Raw genomic sequence first — 14,207 nt, 5'->3', positions numbered from 1 at the left:
ATAACACTTTAACATCTGTTACTCCATGTATATAAATAGATGTGTTATTCGCAAGGAATGCATCTTCATACTTGAATGTCTGTCTTGGTTAATAGTCATGTTCTGTGTTTTGCTCTGGCTGTAAACCTCCTGAATGTGTGTGTTTAACTCCTCAGGCGGATGAAGCAAAGCCTTTCTTAAGGCACGTGTCAGACCAGGCAGAGAGCAGTTAAAGAGGACACAATAAGGGGTTTTGCCTATGGCACCTATGTATCACTGACATTGCTATTTTTCCAGTGAATCTGGTGTTTTGCCACTGCTCTGCTACGTGATAGTGAAATTCCTGAAATCATCTGATGTGGTGTACTCATTATTGACAGCATGGAACTGTTGAATCAGTCTGCAGAAGCTTTCAGAGGGATTGTAAAGTAATCATTTCTGAATGCATACCTTATCTGTAATGCTTATGAAGTTTTATTGACTTACTGTGGCAACTTAAACGTCATTACCATTTGACTGTCTCATGAATTTGTGTGTTTTGCTGCTTTCTGTACTACTATTAACATTTTTATATGTTTTAATTCAGTCTTGTGCACTTGTCCACCCTCAGTACTAGAACTTTATAGTTAAGTAAATCTATGTTTGACTAAAAGGTTTTTTTCCCATTTTGGGGAAAGATAAGGTTAAAAGATGACTTTTTTAAACTTTGAAAATAAGTTTTCCATTTTCTAGGTCATCTAATATTTTACTTAAAAGAACTCCGCCACCTAATTTAGCTGTAATGTTTGTTTTGAATGCATTGCTCTGAATCTTTTCAGTTGTAAACTACAACTAAATTTGCATTTTTGTGATTCATTTTGCCACATTGCCAAACAAAAAAACCGCCCTGACCTTATTTTTTAATATGTATATTGAGTGGAATTATAAGTTGAACAAGCAACTTTAAAAGTAAAAGAATAAGTAACATTTTGCAAACACTTATTTTTAGTAATTGCCAAATTGTCTTATAGTATACCTGTGTGTGTTTTGCCTGATGGTATCTGCCATTCTACATCTATTTATTAGATAAGCATTGAAAAATAAAGTATAATTAATTTTTAGTAATCACTTCACATGTCATTTTTTTTTTGAGATCTTGCAGACGCTCTAGAAGAGGGAGGCTGTGATCTTGAAACTGTGAGAAACATCATTCAAGGAAGGCAGTTGCCTGCTGATCTGAGAGCAAAAGTCTGGAAGGTAAATATGAGCTTAAATCAGAAAGTATTGGAAGTTGGTTTTGATTTGAGGTAAATGACCTAATTAGCAGGCATCGCTACAAGAGAGATGTACTAGAATTTTAATATGCATTGAATGTTGTTTCAATTTAAAAATATTCCTCTTTATTGAATGAAGTTAATGAGTTCAGTAATGAGGTAACTGCAAAAGGACGCTAAAATGTGTTCTATTTTTGTTTCCAGATTGCACTTAATGTTGTAGGAAAGGGGGACAGCCTAGCATCCTGGGATGGCTCTTTAGACCTACCTGAACAGAGTATAATTCATAAAGATTGCCAAGAGCTAATTGGTGAGTTCAGTTCATTTAGATCACCTCTGTCAAAATCTCGGTATTCTCAGTTGTCTTAGGTCTTTGTTATTTGAATTAAATAACCTGAATGATGTTTACATTTTGGAAGAAGCTTTGAGACGGAACATGAGAGAGCAAAATAAAATAGGTAAATCGTAAGAAAACGGTAGTATCTTATCAGTACTTGGACTCTAGGATGGGTTCAAGTTTTTAATTGTCCAGTGATTAATTCTTAATTTGAAAAACTATTGTAACAGGAAAATGCATATAAACTTTAAGGGAAGAAATACGTTAAACGTTTTGACCTTCAAGGACTACTTTTAAGGAAGATGTTTTTTGATAACCCTTTTAGCAAAAATGAAAGATTTTTCTGTGTGTCTGTAAGAAGCTGCCACAGGATCTGGTTAGCAGCTTGTTGCAGAAGTTGCCAAATCCCTGACACCTTGCAACAGCACTGGTATGAGTGATCAAATGGTGGAGTCAATGCTGACTCATAAATTAGGATACTTCTTCCAGCATCAATAAGAGAATCTTCTATTTTATTACATGTTATTCTTTTATTTATTCTTGTAAAATTGAATGTTAAGGCAAAGAATGGAGTTATTACAGGCATGCATATCTGCCACTTTTAAAATGCAGTTCTACATTTTCTAGCCCTAGAATCTAGTGGGGCTTATTTTCTTTCTCTCTCTACCTTGTAAAGAGTGATGAGATTTCCTCTGTGTTATTCAATCAAAATGTGATTTCAGGAAGGTGCAAAATGTCCCAGTTAGTATTGGTAACATACAAAATTAAGCATGTTAATGTCTGTTAGTTCTCCTTTTGCCTTTATTGTCAAGTTATTTTCTAATATGTAACAATATTCAATTCATTCAATTAATAAATGCAGAGGTAGTTTAGAATGAAGGTTAGAGAGAGAGATTTAAACCAAACCAATACTGAAATCTCTATTTCAATGTTTTAGCAAAGCAAGTAGTCTCCAAATTTAAATTAAGTCTTCAGGTGGCATTGAGTTTCATGTACCATTTTATTTTCCTGAGAGATAGAGGAAAGGAAATGCCAAATATGGAGTGGCTTTGATGGGAAAGTACTAGACTTCTGTAATAAAAAAGTTTATTGATACTAATGAGATCCACGTAATTGAGGAGGAAAAATATTCACTAGAAATGTAATGCTGCTGCTTTGATATAGTCTGTGTGGCATCTCTTCCTCCAGTCAGAGATGTAACATAGTTATTCCTTATTTTACTGTAAGTCAGTTTAACTACAGTAAAATAGACAGAATCTGAGGGGAATAAAACAATTTTGTTTATGAAGTGTATAATTTATAAGTGTATTTAATATTAGATTTTTCATTTAAAAATCTCAAGGTGTTTTAATATTAAAGTGATAATTGTATGAACTTACACAAAATCTGTTTTCACTACAATCTATATAATAAATATCAGTGTATTTAACTGTAAGTAAGCTAAGTAGTTCATCACGTGGAGGAAGGCACAATCTGAGGTATGGTACTAATGTATTTTGGTATCTTGGCTTCATTGCCTTAAGTGAGGTGCATACTGGTACTTTTTCTGAAGTGTTGTCAGCCTTTTAAGTAAGAGTCTTTGCAGAAAGATACTTAGGAACTAATAAAAATCAATGGTTTGCGTATGTATCCTACTCAATAATGACAGTATTTAAGTGTTTAGCTTGCTACCGTAATTACAAACCTGGGGTTTTTTACCATTTTATTGGTGCTGATTGTTGTCCAAATGCAACCATGTAAGCTATTGTTTCAGAATTAGTCTGTCATTGATAGAGGACATCTTCCCTTTTTAGTACCTTACAACATTTGTAAGAATTTGAAAGATTATATGTTCATTGTTAATGTATCTTCTGATTCGCAACAGTACCAAATCAAATTTAAAAGCCAGACATAAGTAAGCCTAGGTGATTTCAAACTACTGATCTTCATAGATCATAGAATCATAGAATGGCCTAGTCTGGAAGGGACCTTAGAGTTCATTTTATTCCACCCTCCCTGTCGATTTGCATGTTAGTGGGCTATTGAGGAATTGCAGGTATGCATTGTGGGTTGATGTGTGTTGAAATTCAGATGAATTTCTTGTAGACTTGAGCGTAATTTTGTGTAGAGGACATCAAATAGGAATAGAAGAGAGGCGTTCTGTCCATTAAGAGAATCTACCACTTTGTTTCATGTAGATCCTAGAAACCTCAAACTTCTTTCATCCTGTTCTTGTGATATATAGATGATACTTAAATGCCTTATCTTACTGAGGTTGTGAAACCACTTGTATTTTGGTGCTTTTCTGTAAGCGTTTAATCCAAGCTGCTATATTTTGTTTGTCTGGTTTTGCTGTTTTCCCCCCCTCCCCCAGCAGTACCTGTTGGTGCAATTGTGCTATGAGATAATCTCTGTGCTATGCCTATTTCAGACCAGTTGTCAGTACCAGAAGAGGAGAAGTCAGTATTGTTTTTGGATATTGAGTCTGTTATTACTTTTTATTGTAAATCACGCAATGTTAAATACAGTTCTTGCCTCGGCTGGATACATCTACTCAGACCTCTGGTTCACCTTCGATTGCCACGCAGTGATTTGTACAACTGCTTTTATGCTATCATGAATAAATTCATTCCAAGGTAAAAACCTTTTCTTCTGCCTGTGTACTATTTTTATTGGCACTAAAAATATTTTCTGAAAGGATATGCATATTAGTGTCAGCTAGAAACAGTGCAGCAAAGTTGTCAGATTCCTTCATGTGATAGCAAATTGGAATGTCTTTCAATACCTGTTGAAGTCCGGGAGATGACCAAGTTGATTTAAGGGGTAAAGAGTTAGCATGCAACTGATGTAGACTCAATGTGCCTTTTGAAGAGTAACTGTCATTTCACTCAGTACCAAAGACATTTGTTTAGGAACTAGCTAATTCACATGTGTTATGTGAAAGCAATTTCCTTTCCCAGCACTTCCGGTATCTAAAAACTACCAAGACCTTCAGTTATAAAAAACTTTCTCCCCCTGCCACTTCAAACTACTTCATAATCACTAAGTCTCAAAATCTCTTAGAAGTAGTTGATACTTTCCCTGTATTCTACTGAGTTGGGACTGAAATGTGGGGTTTTTTTCAAAGTTGTTAAATTTTTAAATTATAATTCTTTTTAATAAAAAATATTAAATGGGAGCTCTTCATGCTGTCACATAGGTGCTCTCACTAAAATAACTTTTTATTGATGTTGGGAGTAATATCATGAAACTCCAGCAAGGCTGCAGGGTCTTCTCGTTAAGTCCTTGTGAAATAATATATGTGTAGCCTCTAATTAAAGATCTTAGATTCTGTCCCAGCTACTGGAAATGTGCCTATAATAAGAAAAGTACACGTTTGGTGTTGTGGCAGGAAGCATTTATCGGTCCTGTCACTTGACTCAGCTTGTATCTGTTTCTGATTTCCTGCCTTTCCTCTAGAATGGTGAAGTTTCTGAACTGTACAAAAGTTAATGTAAAATTGACATGAAAGTCCTAGGTTATTAGTATTCTTTGTTGAGGCCAGAAGCAGAAGAAAATGCCACCTCAGATATGCAACTGATTCTGCAATGGTTTTTGTGAGAGCTTGTAAGGTAATAAACTTATTTAAAAAGCTGCAAGTGGATAATGGAAGTGTGCCTCATGCCAGGGACTATGTGAGGGAAGTGCATTACATCTCCTTACATTACATCAATGTTACCTCTACCCTTATTTTAGGCTGATAATTGTGTTTGAAGATTTGTGTGTCAAGTTTCACATAAGTTTACTTAGGTTTTTAAACACTTGAGATTTGTTCCAAATATCTTTAACAACTATTTATTAATTTCAAATGCTTCTTTATTTCCTGCATAGTTGGCATTTCATTGTTATTCATGTATGAAATAAGCATCTTTTAATTTTCCTTTTGCTGCTGTGTGATTTACATTTTTTTTAAAAATTGAAGTATTCGTTGAAAATATCAATACTATGCTAGCCTTGTTTTGATATTTAAATCTTTTTAAAATAATTCTGTGAGCTATATACTTCCTGAAGTATTGACAGTATTTAATTCTTTTTCCTACCTTATTAGTATAGTGGGATTTTCAGTGTTTGTGGGGTTTTTGTTGTTTGGGTTTTTTAGTTCTTGAGGCAAGTTGACTTAGTGATCAGTCCCTGTAAATTAAAAGAACAATATAAGAAGTCACATAATCACAACTAATAAGTAATTGCTACTCTGACAACTGGAACATTACAGGGGAGTTCACAATTATTTTTGCTGCTACTTTTTAGGGATTGTTTTATGAAGGGAAGACCATTTCATCTCTTCAGACTACTTCTGCAGTACCATGAGCCTGAACTCTGCTCCTTTCTTGATACTAAGAAGATGACTCCAGACTCATATGCACTCAACTGGGTAATAAAGTGAAAGTAGGGAAACATAATGAAAAATAAATTTCTGTTAATATTTAAGTACATGTTGCCAGTTTATAGAACAGTAGTACAGGAGATTAGAACTGCATATATTGAAATAAATTGCATGTTTTAATATAGCATGGGCTCTTTGTGTTCAGTTGTTTAAAATAAGGTAGGAGATCTTGTTAATGTCGCATTTTTATTGTACTGGATGTTATTTGAGCCACTGATGTTAGGAACTACTTGGAATGAGTAAGAATGAGAGCAAATGACTTAGAAAATAAGAAGCTGTGATGTTAGTTTTTGTAGTGGGCGGCTGTCTGGTCATTTCTTCCTCACCTTAACTTCAAAACTGCCTTCAGTTGGGAATAGTTATAAAGACACTTAACCTCAGTAAATTTTTTTGCAAAGTTTGTGTGGTTAGACTACAGCATAAAGCAGAAGAATTCTCATGTTTCAATGCTACCTACTATATGCAATAAGAAATCATGATATAGTGCTGGTAGAGGCAAAGCCTGTCAATTAATAAAGCAGATGCATGAACTTTTCTAGGCTCTTCTTTCATACCCATTGGCTTTGTAAATTTTTTTTGTAACTCCATGTACTTTCAGTTAAAGAAGTAAGACTGAAATGAATTATTAAAAGTGCAAAGTCTGTATTTGATTGGTATTTTAAAATTTTTTTGGGGGGGTTGCTACCAATTTTAGTATCAAAATGTGTCCAGGAAGAATTTCCGTATTCTTAAAATCTACTGTTTGCCAGTCATCAGCCTTCAAAAGAGGAGTCAGGGGTTTCTTTTGTACTACTGAATCTCCCTTATTTATATATATGTGTATGTATATATACATACACACAGCATATATATATATATATGTATATTCCTTATACATATATACACAAACACACACACACTTATAAATGTATGTATATTCCTTAGTAAAAATGAACTTCTTTAAAGTTTTTTATTAAAAGTTTAGTGATTCATTAGGAAAAAATGTTCACTTTGAAAGGAGGTGGGGAAATGAGCTACTGTAGCTGCCAGTCCTCAGTGTAATGCTTTCTGGTGTACAGTTGTAGAAAAAAATCTTAAGCCTCATTTTAGATTATGAGATTATATTACAATTCCTTGTTTTCATCTGTCAAAAAACTTAGTCCGTGTAGAGGTATTTCTGATGCGTAGGAATACATAAGCAACATTTGGACATCTGTGATTGCCTCGCAGTTCAGTGACATTTTCAGTTGTGTTTGACTCAGAATTGGATAGATCTTCCTACCTTTTGTTACAAAGGTGTACTAGGAAGCGTTGGGATATTCCACGATAGTGTTTAAAAACAGATGCTGAGGTTTTGAAAGCTGTAACTCTGTTGACAGAGAACTTGTATGCATCAGCAAGTCAGTAAGACCCCAGTGAAGCTAGCTGGTATGCATTCAAGTTAGATGTGATTGTAAATATTATCTGGCATGTATGAAAAGAAGCTCCTGCCTTTTCTGTTATCCGCTTTGAACTTTGCCTGTCAGAGAAGATGTATTTTTAAATGGGAACGTGGGAACAGGCAGACAATTTGTTAAATAGTAATGAAATCTTTCTGTTGCTTGCAAATGTGTAATTACTCAGCCATAAAGCATATTACGTCATAATGTAATGTTAAGTAAGTGTCATCAAACTAATGTGCAACCGTGTTCAATTAGCTTCGTTCTACTGTGAAAGATAAAAAGAATTTTTATAGAATCCTTTCAAAGTCCTGTTTGCTAAGGTAGTTGAGTAAATATATTCTTTTTTTAATATATTCACAGCAGTAGCTGTGTGTTAAACAGTATTCCAGCCTGAATATGTTTTATCTGGTGGAATTTGCAAGGCTGACAATGTACAGTGGAGTTTGCCTTCCCACTAGGCATGTTTATACATAAATAATCTGTAGCATTACGGTACTGTTTCCAGAAAAATTGTTTTTGAGGGTAGAACCATACATGGTGCAAATTTATGTTTTGACATAACTTTGTTTGGTTTATTTTCTTTTAGATATCTTGTATCTGTTAAAAATGTTATCCCGATAAGATTATTCCTGTTTATTGCTCTTTTCCAAATTTTTAGCTTGGAAGCCTCTTCTCATATTACTGTTCAGCTGAAGTCACTCAGGCAATATGGGATGGATATCTACAACAAGCAGATCCATTCTTTATTTATTTCTTAATGTTAATCATCCTTGTCAATGCAAAGTAAGTGTATAGTTAATTTTTTGGGGCATTCTTTTCTGTCACAGCTTTAATCCACTTTTGCTTCATCTTGATTTTACTGACAATATATACCTGTGACTTTACTGTTTTCAGAGACGTTATCTTAGCACAAGAGTCAGATAAAGAAGAAATAATAAGTAAGTACTTCTCTTATATAGCTGCTGATAAAATATTTACCATACAGTATGATCTCCATTGATTATCATTTTTCATTACTACGTTACTGAATACTTAAATTATTTCCCTGTGATTTTTCGCATTAATCCCCTCACCTACTAATTCTCTTCTTACTGTTCTATTGTTGCATCACATTTGCCTTGTCCTTAACATTCTTTTCTTGTGTTTCCTATTTTACCATTCTGACACCTAATTTTATACTTCAGTTTGGAGTACTTGAAATAATCACCATGTTTCTAGCACAAAGCAGCAGCTTCCAAATTCTTCTTTAAATTTAATGCACCTGTTGTATTTTTCAGATTATTACCTTTGAATGCACTTGATTTGAGCTTAATTCATTGTTCTTGTCGTACACTCCTCTCTTTTTATAGAAATTACACTAAAATTTCTTATGAGCCAGTTTCACTTGCCTTTATTTTTTTATATATAGCATAATAGAGTATAATTAGTAATCTTATAGTAGTTAAAAAAGAGGGCACTTGGAATGCTGCATCTGTGCCATATACTGCAGAACTATACTCTCGTACAATCCTAGACATATAACACTACTATTGATTAAGTACTCTGATTTTGATGGTTCTCTTGGTCAACCCGTTTAGAAAAGGCAGCTGACTTTGTTTTACAGCTGAAAGCTGGAAGTATGCAGAAATAAGAGTGTCATAAAAAATAAATTTTGCCTCAGGTTTGAACTTCTAGCACATAGCCTTCGTTTCATATGCATAAAGGAGTATTTCCTGTATCTCCTCTTTCTGCCTGGAGAGAGTGAATCAACATTCGCATGTAATCAATAAACTCAGTTGTGTTATGCCTCATTAAAAATAAGTTATTTTATGATGCAAGCTGTATGCTGCTTCTTTTTTACGTCTGAAATAATAGTGCACTTCTGTTGTTTGTATATCTCAGAATTCTTAGAAACTTCACCAGCCAATCTCAACTTAGAAGATATAGAAGATCTCTTCTCTTTGGCACAGTATTACTGTAGCAAAACTCCAGCTTCTTTCAGGAAGGTAACAACAAGTGATTTTGAAAATCTCTTATTTTTCGTGATTCTTTAAGCTCCTGCTGACAGTAACTTTGAATATTTCATTATTTTTTTCATGTTGTTACTCTGGTGGTATTTACTGTTGTGATCTTTGAAAGATGGTTAAGTGAAACATGTTAGAGAGAAGCTTCCTTGCAATGTTCCCGCTTCACGACTGATGGCCTTAGAGTGCAAACCAGGTTCCTGTAAGATCTGATGAAGCAAAAATGCCATACTGTCACAATTGCATTGTAGTAGACGGCACAGCAGACCTGGCTGTTCTTGCAACAGCGAACAAGAAAAAGTCACTTACTAAGAGATAAAGCTGTCATCACCTGCGCTGTTGATGCTATACTTCCTTACTCAAAATATCTGACTTCACTGAATTCATGAAATAAAAGTAATTGGTAGTCACTGCCTTTGGCTTGTATGTAATTTCTCTGATGTATGTAAGCAGGTATGTGACATTTGGGAAGGGGAAGAGGGCGGGAACCAAATAAACAAAAAACAGAGGTGTTTTATCATGTTGGCATGTTCAGAATGGTGAACAAGAGTGTTCGTAAGGAAGTTCAGGCCTTGCCATGATTTTCAGAAAGAGTTTCAGTTGATCAGAAATCTGATAACTTTGTGGACTGGATACGCTTGCATCAGGATTGTTTGTGACGTGGTGGATATACTTTTATTTTCAGCCTTCGCTGAAACAGGTAACGTTTTGTTTTGTTTTTTTCTTTTTGCCTTGTTAGGATAACCACAGTCTCTTTGGCAGCAGCTTGCTGGGCCTCAAAGATGATGACACAGACTTGAGCCAGGCTCTCTGTCTAGCAGTTTCTGTGTCTGAGATTCTTCAAGCAAATCAGCAACAAGGAGTCAGTACACTGAATTACCCTTTCTTTTCCTTCCCCCTCCCAGTTTTATAGAAAAGGAAAAGAGTCACTTAAGTGCTTTTGTAACACAAGTGTTTGGGTTTTTTCTTAAAAACAGTGTAGATGAGTATTTACTATTTGAGAAAAAAGTATTCTTTTCTTGAAGTTGTCTCCCTTGTAAATGATCTGCTGACTGCAATGTATTTGTACTATAGCAACTAGAGCCACAGTACAGGGGAGCTTAATAAAGCTGATTTGAAACTGAGGAATGAGAGCTTTAAGTAGTATCTCACTAATTTGAATTCCTTTTCAAATATAGCTATAGTAGAGGAAAATTTAAAACCCACTACTTAGTGTCTTTGAGAAGAATGCCATTATGAAATAGATTTCTTCTGTCAATGAAAGGTTTAAATGAACAAAAAAAACCTATTGAAGCTAATTCTGTAGTAGTTCATCGCAGACATAGTTAGATATAGGGACTTTACTCAGTCTTTAAGACCAATGTATAGATAACAGTGTAGCTAGATTACGGTTTTTCTTCCTGAATACTGGCTTTTGTAGCAGTTTCCAGGCCCCAGATTCATCACTCACACTTTTTTTTTACCTAGTGCAGTTAAAGTTAGGCATCTGTTTATATCCTGTTTAAGTCGGTGAGATACAAATCTATCTTTATGTGCTGTGCGGAGTAGTAATGAACTGTTGGATTGGGATTTCAGAGTTGTCCTTTCTCATGCCTTGTTGATGTGTGCCCTCATATCTACTATATTTTGTCTCAGTAGAGGTGAAATTATTAAATAAGGCATGTGTATTGCACTTGGGTGATCCTTTCCGATGCAGAAGCTGATGTATTAATGGCAAATGACCGTTAGAACCCTGCTGATGATTTGGTAACTGTAGAAGTTCAGCTTAACCAAATAAAGTAAGATTTTTCCAATAGTTGTTAGCCCCTTTGAGGGATTCTTGTAATCTTGGAATTAGTATTAAAATATAATCAAATTGTATCAGTAGTTACATGATTTTAAAATTTTGTAATGGGGAAAATCTATCTTTCAGGAAGGAGTAAGATTCTTTGTAGTGGATTGCCGTCCCGCAGAGCAATACAACGCCGGGCATTTATCAACAGCTTTTCATTTAGACTCTGATTTGGTTCGTATGCTTTTTGTTTCTTTGTTGATTTTTAAACCCTAAGTTAAATAGAAGGAGTGAGAAATGTCTGTCTTGAAAAATAAATTGTCCTTAGCTTAGATTCTAGTCTGTCAACTGCAGTGTCTAGCTATGTGATGAGGTTTCAGAGGTCAGCTTCTCTAAAGGACATTGGAACCATCATTTTACTGAGGAATTTGATCCTTAATGACATTAGAATTTGGGATTCCAATCTTCCTGTTCTTTCGTTAGAACAGGAAACGCATGTAGGCTAAATACTAGATATTATTTCAGGGAGAAATCTCTCTTTAGCATCATAATTTCTAATGAATGGTGTCATTAATTTTAACAATTAGCATTTTTTTCACTTCCTTTTTTTTTCCTCAGCCAGTCTTAGTAAAGCCTGCTTGAAAGAAGGATTGAAAAGGGTCTTGAAAGGATTTGGTTGCTCCTTTAATTTTTTTCCAGTGTAATATGAAAGAGGAAGTGCATTAATTTTGGGACTAATATGTACTACCAACTAATTACTTTATTAAAGATTTTGCTGTACTTTCAATTTGATTATGAATTCCTAAGTGAACATTCAATCACATTTTTCTCTGTCCTTTTTTCCCCAAATCACTTATATTTCAGCTGCCTTACAGTGTATTCTTCACTTCTAGGTTAACTCTACTGTTTCACTTTAAGCAGTCTATGGATGCTTTGTGGAATGATATCTATGTACAAACCCCTAAACAGTGCTTTTACCTTTATTTGTTAAGAAGCCCAGTCCTGCATCTGTTGTCTTGACCTCTAATAAAAATATGTTATTCAGCCTTATTTGCATAAGTATAATTGTACAGAAGAGAAAAGGAGGCTAAGGAGAGATCTTATCACTCTGTGCAACTACCTGAAAGCGGGTTGTAGCGAGGTGGGGGTTGAACATTTCTCCCATGTAACAAGTGATAGGACAAAAGGAAATGACCTCCAGTTGTGCCAGGAGAGGTTTAGATTGGATGTTAGGAAACGTTTCTTCACCAAAATTAAGGATTAGGCTGCCCAGGGTAGTTGTTGAGTCACCATCTTTGGAGGTATTTAAAAAATGTGTATATCTGGCACTTAAGGACATGGTTTAGTGGTGGGTTTGGCAGTGCTAGGTTGATGGTTGGACTCAATGATCTTAAGGGATTTTTCTAACATAAATGATTCTGTGATAGTGTTCTGTGTTTTAACCAAGATCAAAAATTATTTAGGATAAAAGCGTTTCCTGTTGTATATGGGTGTTTTTCTGCTCACCTTAGTTGAACATCATATTCAGTAAAGTGGAAATAAGCATTATAAATCATTAAATAGTTCAAAAACCTGTAATACATGAAAAAGAAGTCCATGAAGACAGTGCTTAAATTGGATGTGATTAGTTTGCGTGGGTTTAAATTACATAATGGAATTAGCTTCTTCATGAACTGTGCTAGATTAATATCAACAGGTTCATCTCTGGTTTTACAAGTTTAATGCCAGGAAAACATTGCAGGGAGTAATCTTTGAGCCTTGAAACATTTTGTACGCTTGTATTTGCAAAGTACATACAATTTATTTGAAGGGAGAGCAATGGGGAAAGCACTTTGGAATCCCTCTCATTTATAGGTAGTCTTAGATAGAGGATTTAGCACCTATGTAATATAACGGCAGCATTTAGCTATAAGAAATTCCCAGTTAAAATTCAGGTTGACCCACTGACGGCTGGCCAGTGTACTTGTTATGTTGTACTCAGTCAGTTAATCCAATGTAAAAGGTAGATAATGAGAATTTCTCCCCCTAAAATCCACTTAGAGGACAACATTTCCTTATTAATTTTAATAAGTAACTTCTACACAAGAGCAGGTTAAAATTTCAGCTGTATTTAGAAAGTCTTTGTTTCTCCATCTGTTTCATATAGCATGTTTTTGCACGCATAATAGACTTTCAGGAGACCACAGCCTTAACTTTTTGAAAGTACTAAGAATCCCAGATACCTCCTTGTACTCCTGATTGTAATTTTTTCTTTTCCAAATCTTGATAAGTAAGTGAGAAAAAGCTTAATGGGGAGATAACAAGAGGATGACTTTTTTGGCACCTGGAAATTCAAGGTATTTTAAAGGGTTTCAAAACTGCGAAATTTTAACATGTTGTGCTCAAGCACATTTAGATATGGAAATCAGTCCCTCTGCCACATTGCCAGCTTAATGCAACATGAAAGTTGCAAAGACTTTTTCCACAATTAACTGCTGTCTGCAAAAATAAACTAGTGTTAGCTGCGTTTCTTTCCTGGGGAAAGCAAGATGGAGTGAGGAAGAAAAGGACTATACTCGGTGTTCCTAACATGACATGAGATCTGGATCCGGGTGTCTTTTTCTGCATATCTTGTACAGTGCTAATGTCGCCTCATTTGTGCTTAACAAATTAGAACCATTTTCCAAATTTGTGTCTTTTTAGACAAGACTTCTTAGACTTTTTTTTAAGTTGTGTTACAGTACCTTGGTGTCAAATGGCACTTCTTGTTTGTTTTTTCCACAGATGCTTCAAAACCCATCAGAATTTGCACAGTCTGTAAAATCCCTGTTAGAAGCACAAAAACAATCTATTGAGTCTGGCTCCATAGCTGGTGGGGAACATCTGTGCTTCATGGGAAGTGGCAGGGAAGAAGAAGATATGTATATGAACATGGTGCTAGCACATTTCTTACAGGTACAACTAAATTGCTGTTGATTTTAATAGCCGAAATAAAGTGTGCCTGCACGTATCATTGATACTAAATGGCAAAGTATTTTCCCTTAAAACTTTTAGCTGTTGGG

The 14,207-nt window shown here is 34.9% G+C and overlaps 1 protein-coding gene across 1 annotated transcript; it reads left to right on the top strand.

The window, feature by feature from the left end:
* Positions 1-1,111: 1,111 nt before the first annotated feature.
* TBC1D23 (TBC1 domain family, member 23) lies at positions 1,112-14,100 on the top strand (the record flags this gene model as incomplete). Its single annotated transcript, XM_009870719.1, has 10 exons — positions 1,112-1,215; positions 1,437-1,542; positions 3,980-4,184; positions 5,836-5,959; positions 8,051-8,175; positions 8,287-8,330; positions 9,274-9,377; positions 10,135-10,257; positions 11,308-11,400; positions 13,930-14,100. Coding segments are annotated over 10 exons (1,199 nt in total), but the record flags the coding sequence as incomplete, so codon positions are not given.
* Positions 14,101-14,207: the final 107 nt, after the last annotated feature.

Source organism: Apaloderma vittatum, unplaced genomic scaffold (assembly GCF_000703405.1).
Source record: "Apaloderma vittatum isolate BGI_N311 unplaced genomic scaffold, ASM70340v1 scaffold38625, whole genome shotgun sequence".
NCBI lineage: Eukaryota > Metazoa > Chordata > Aves > Trogoniformes > Trogonidae > Apaloderma > Apaloderma vittatum.
The sequence above is the reverse complement of the archived record's forward strand: the minus strand, read 5'-3'. Positions and strand labels throughout refer to the sequence as shown.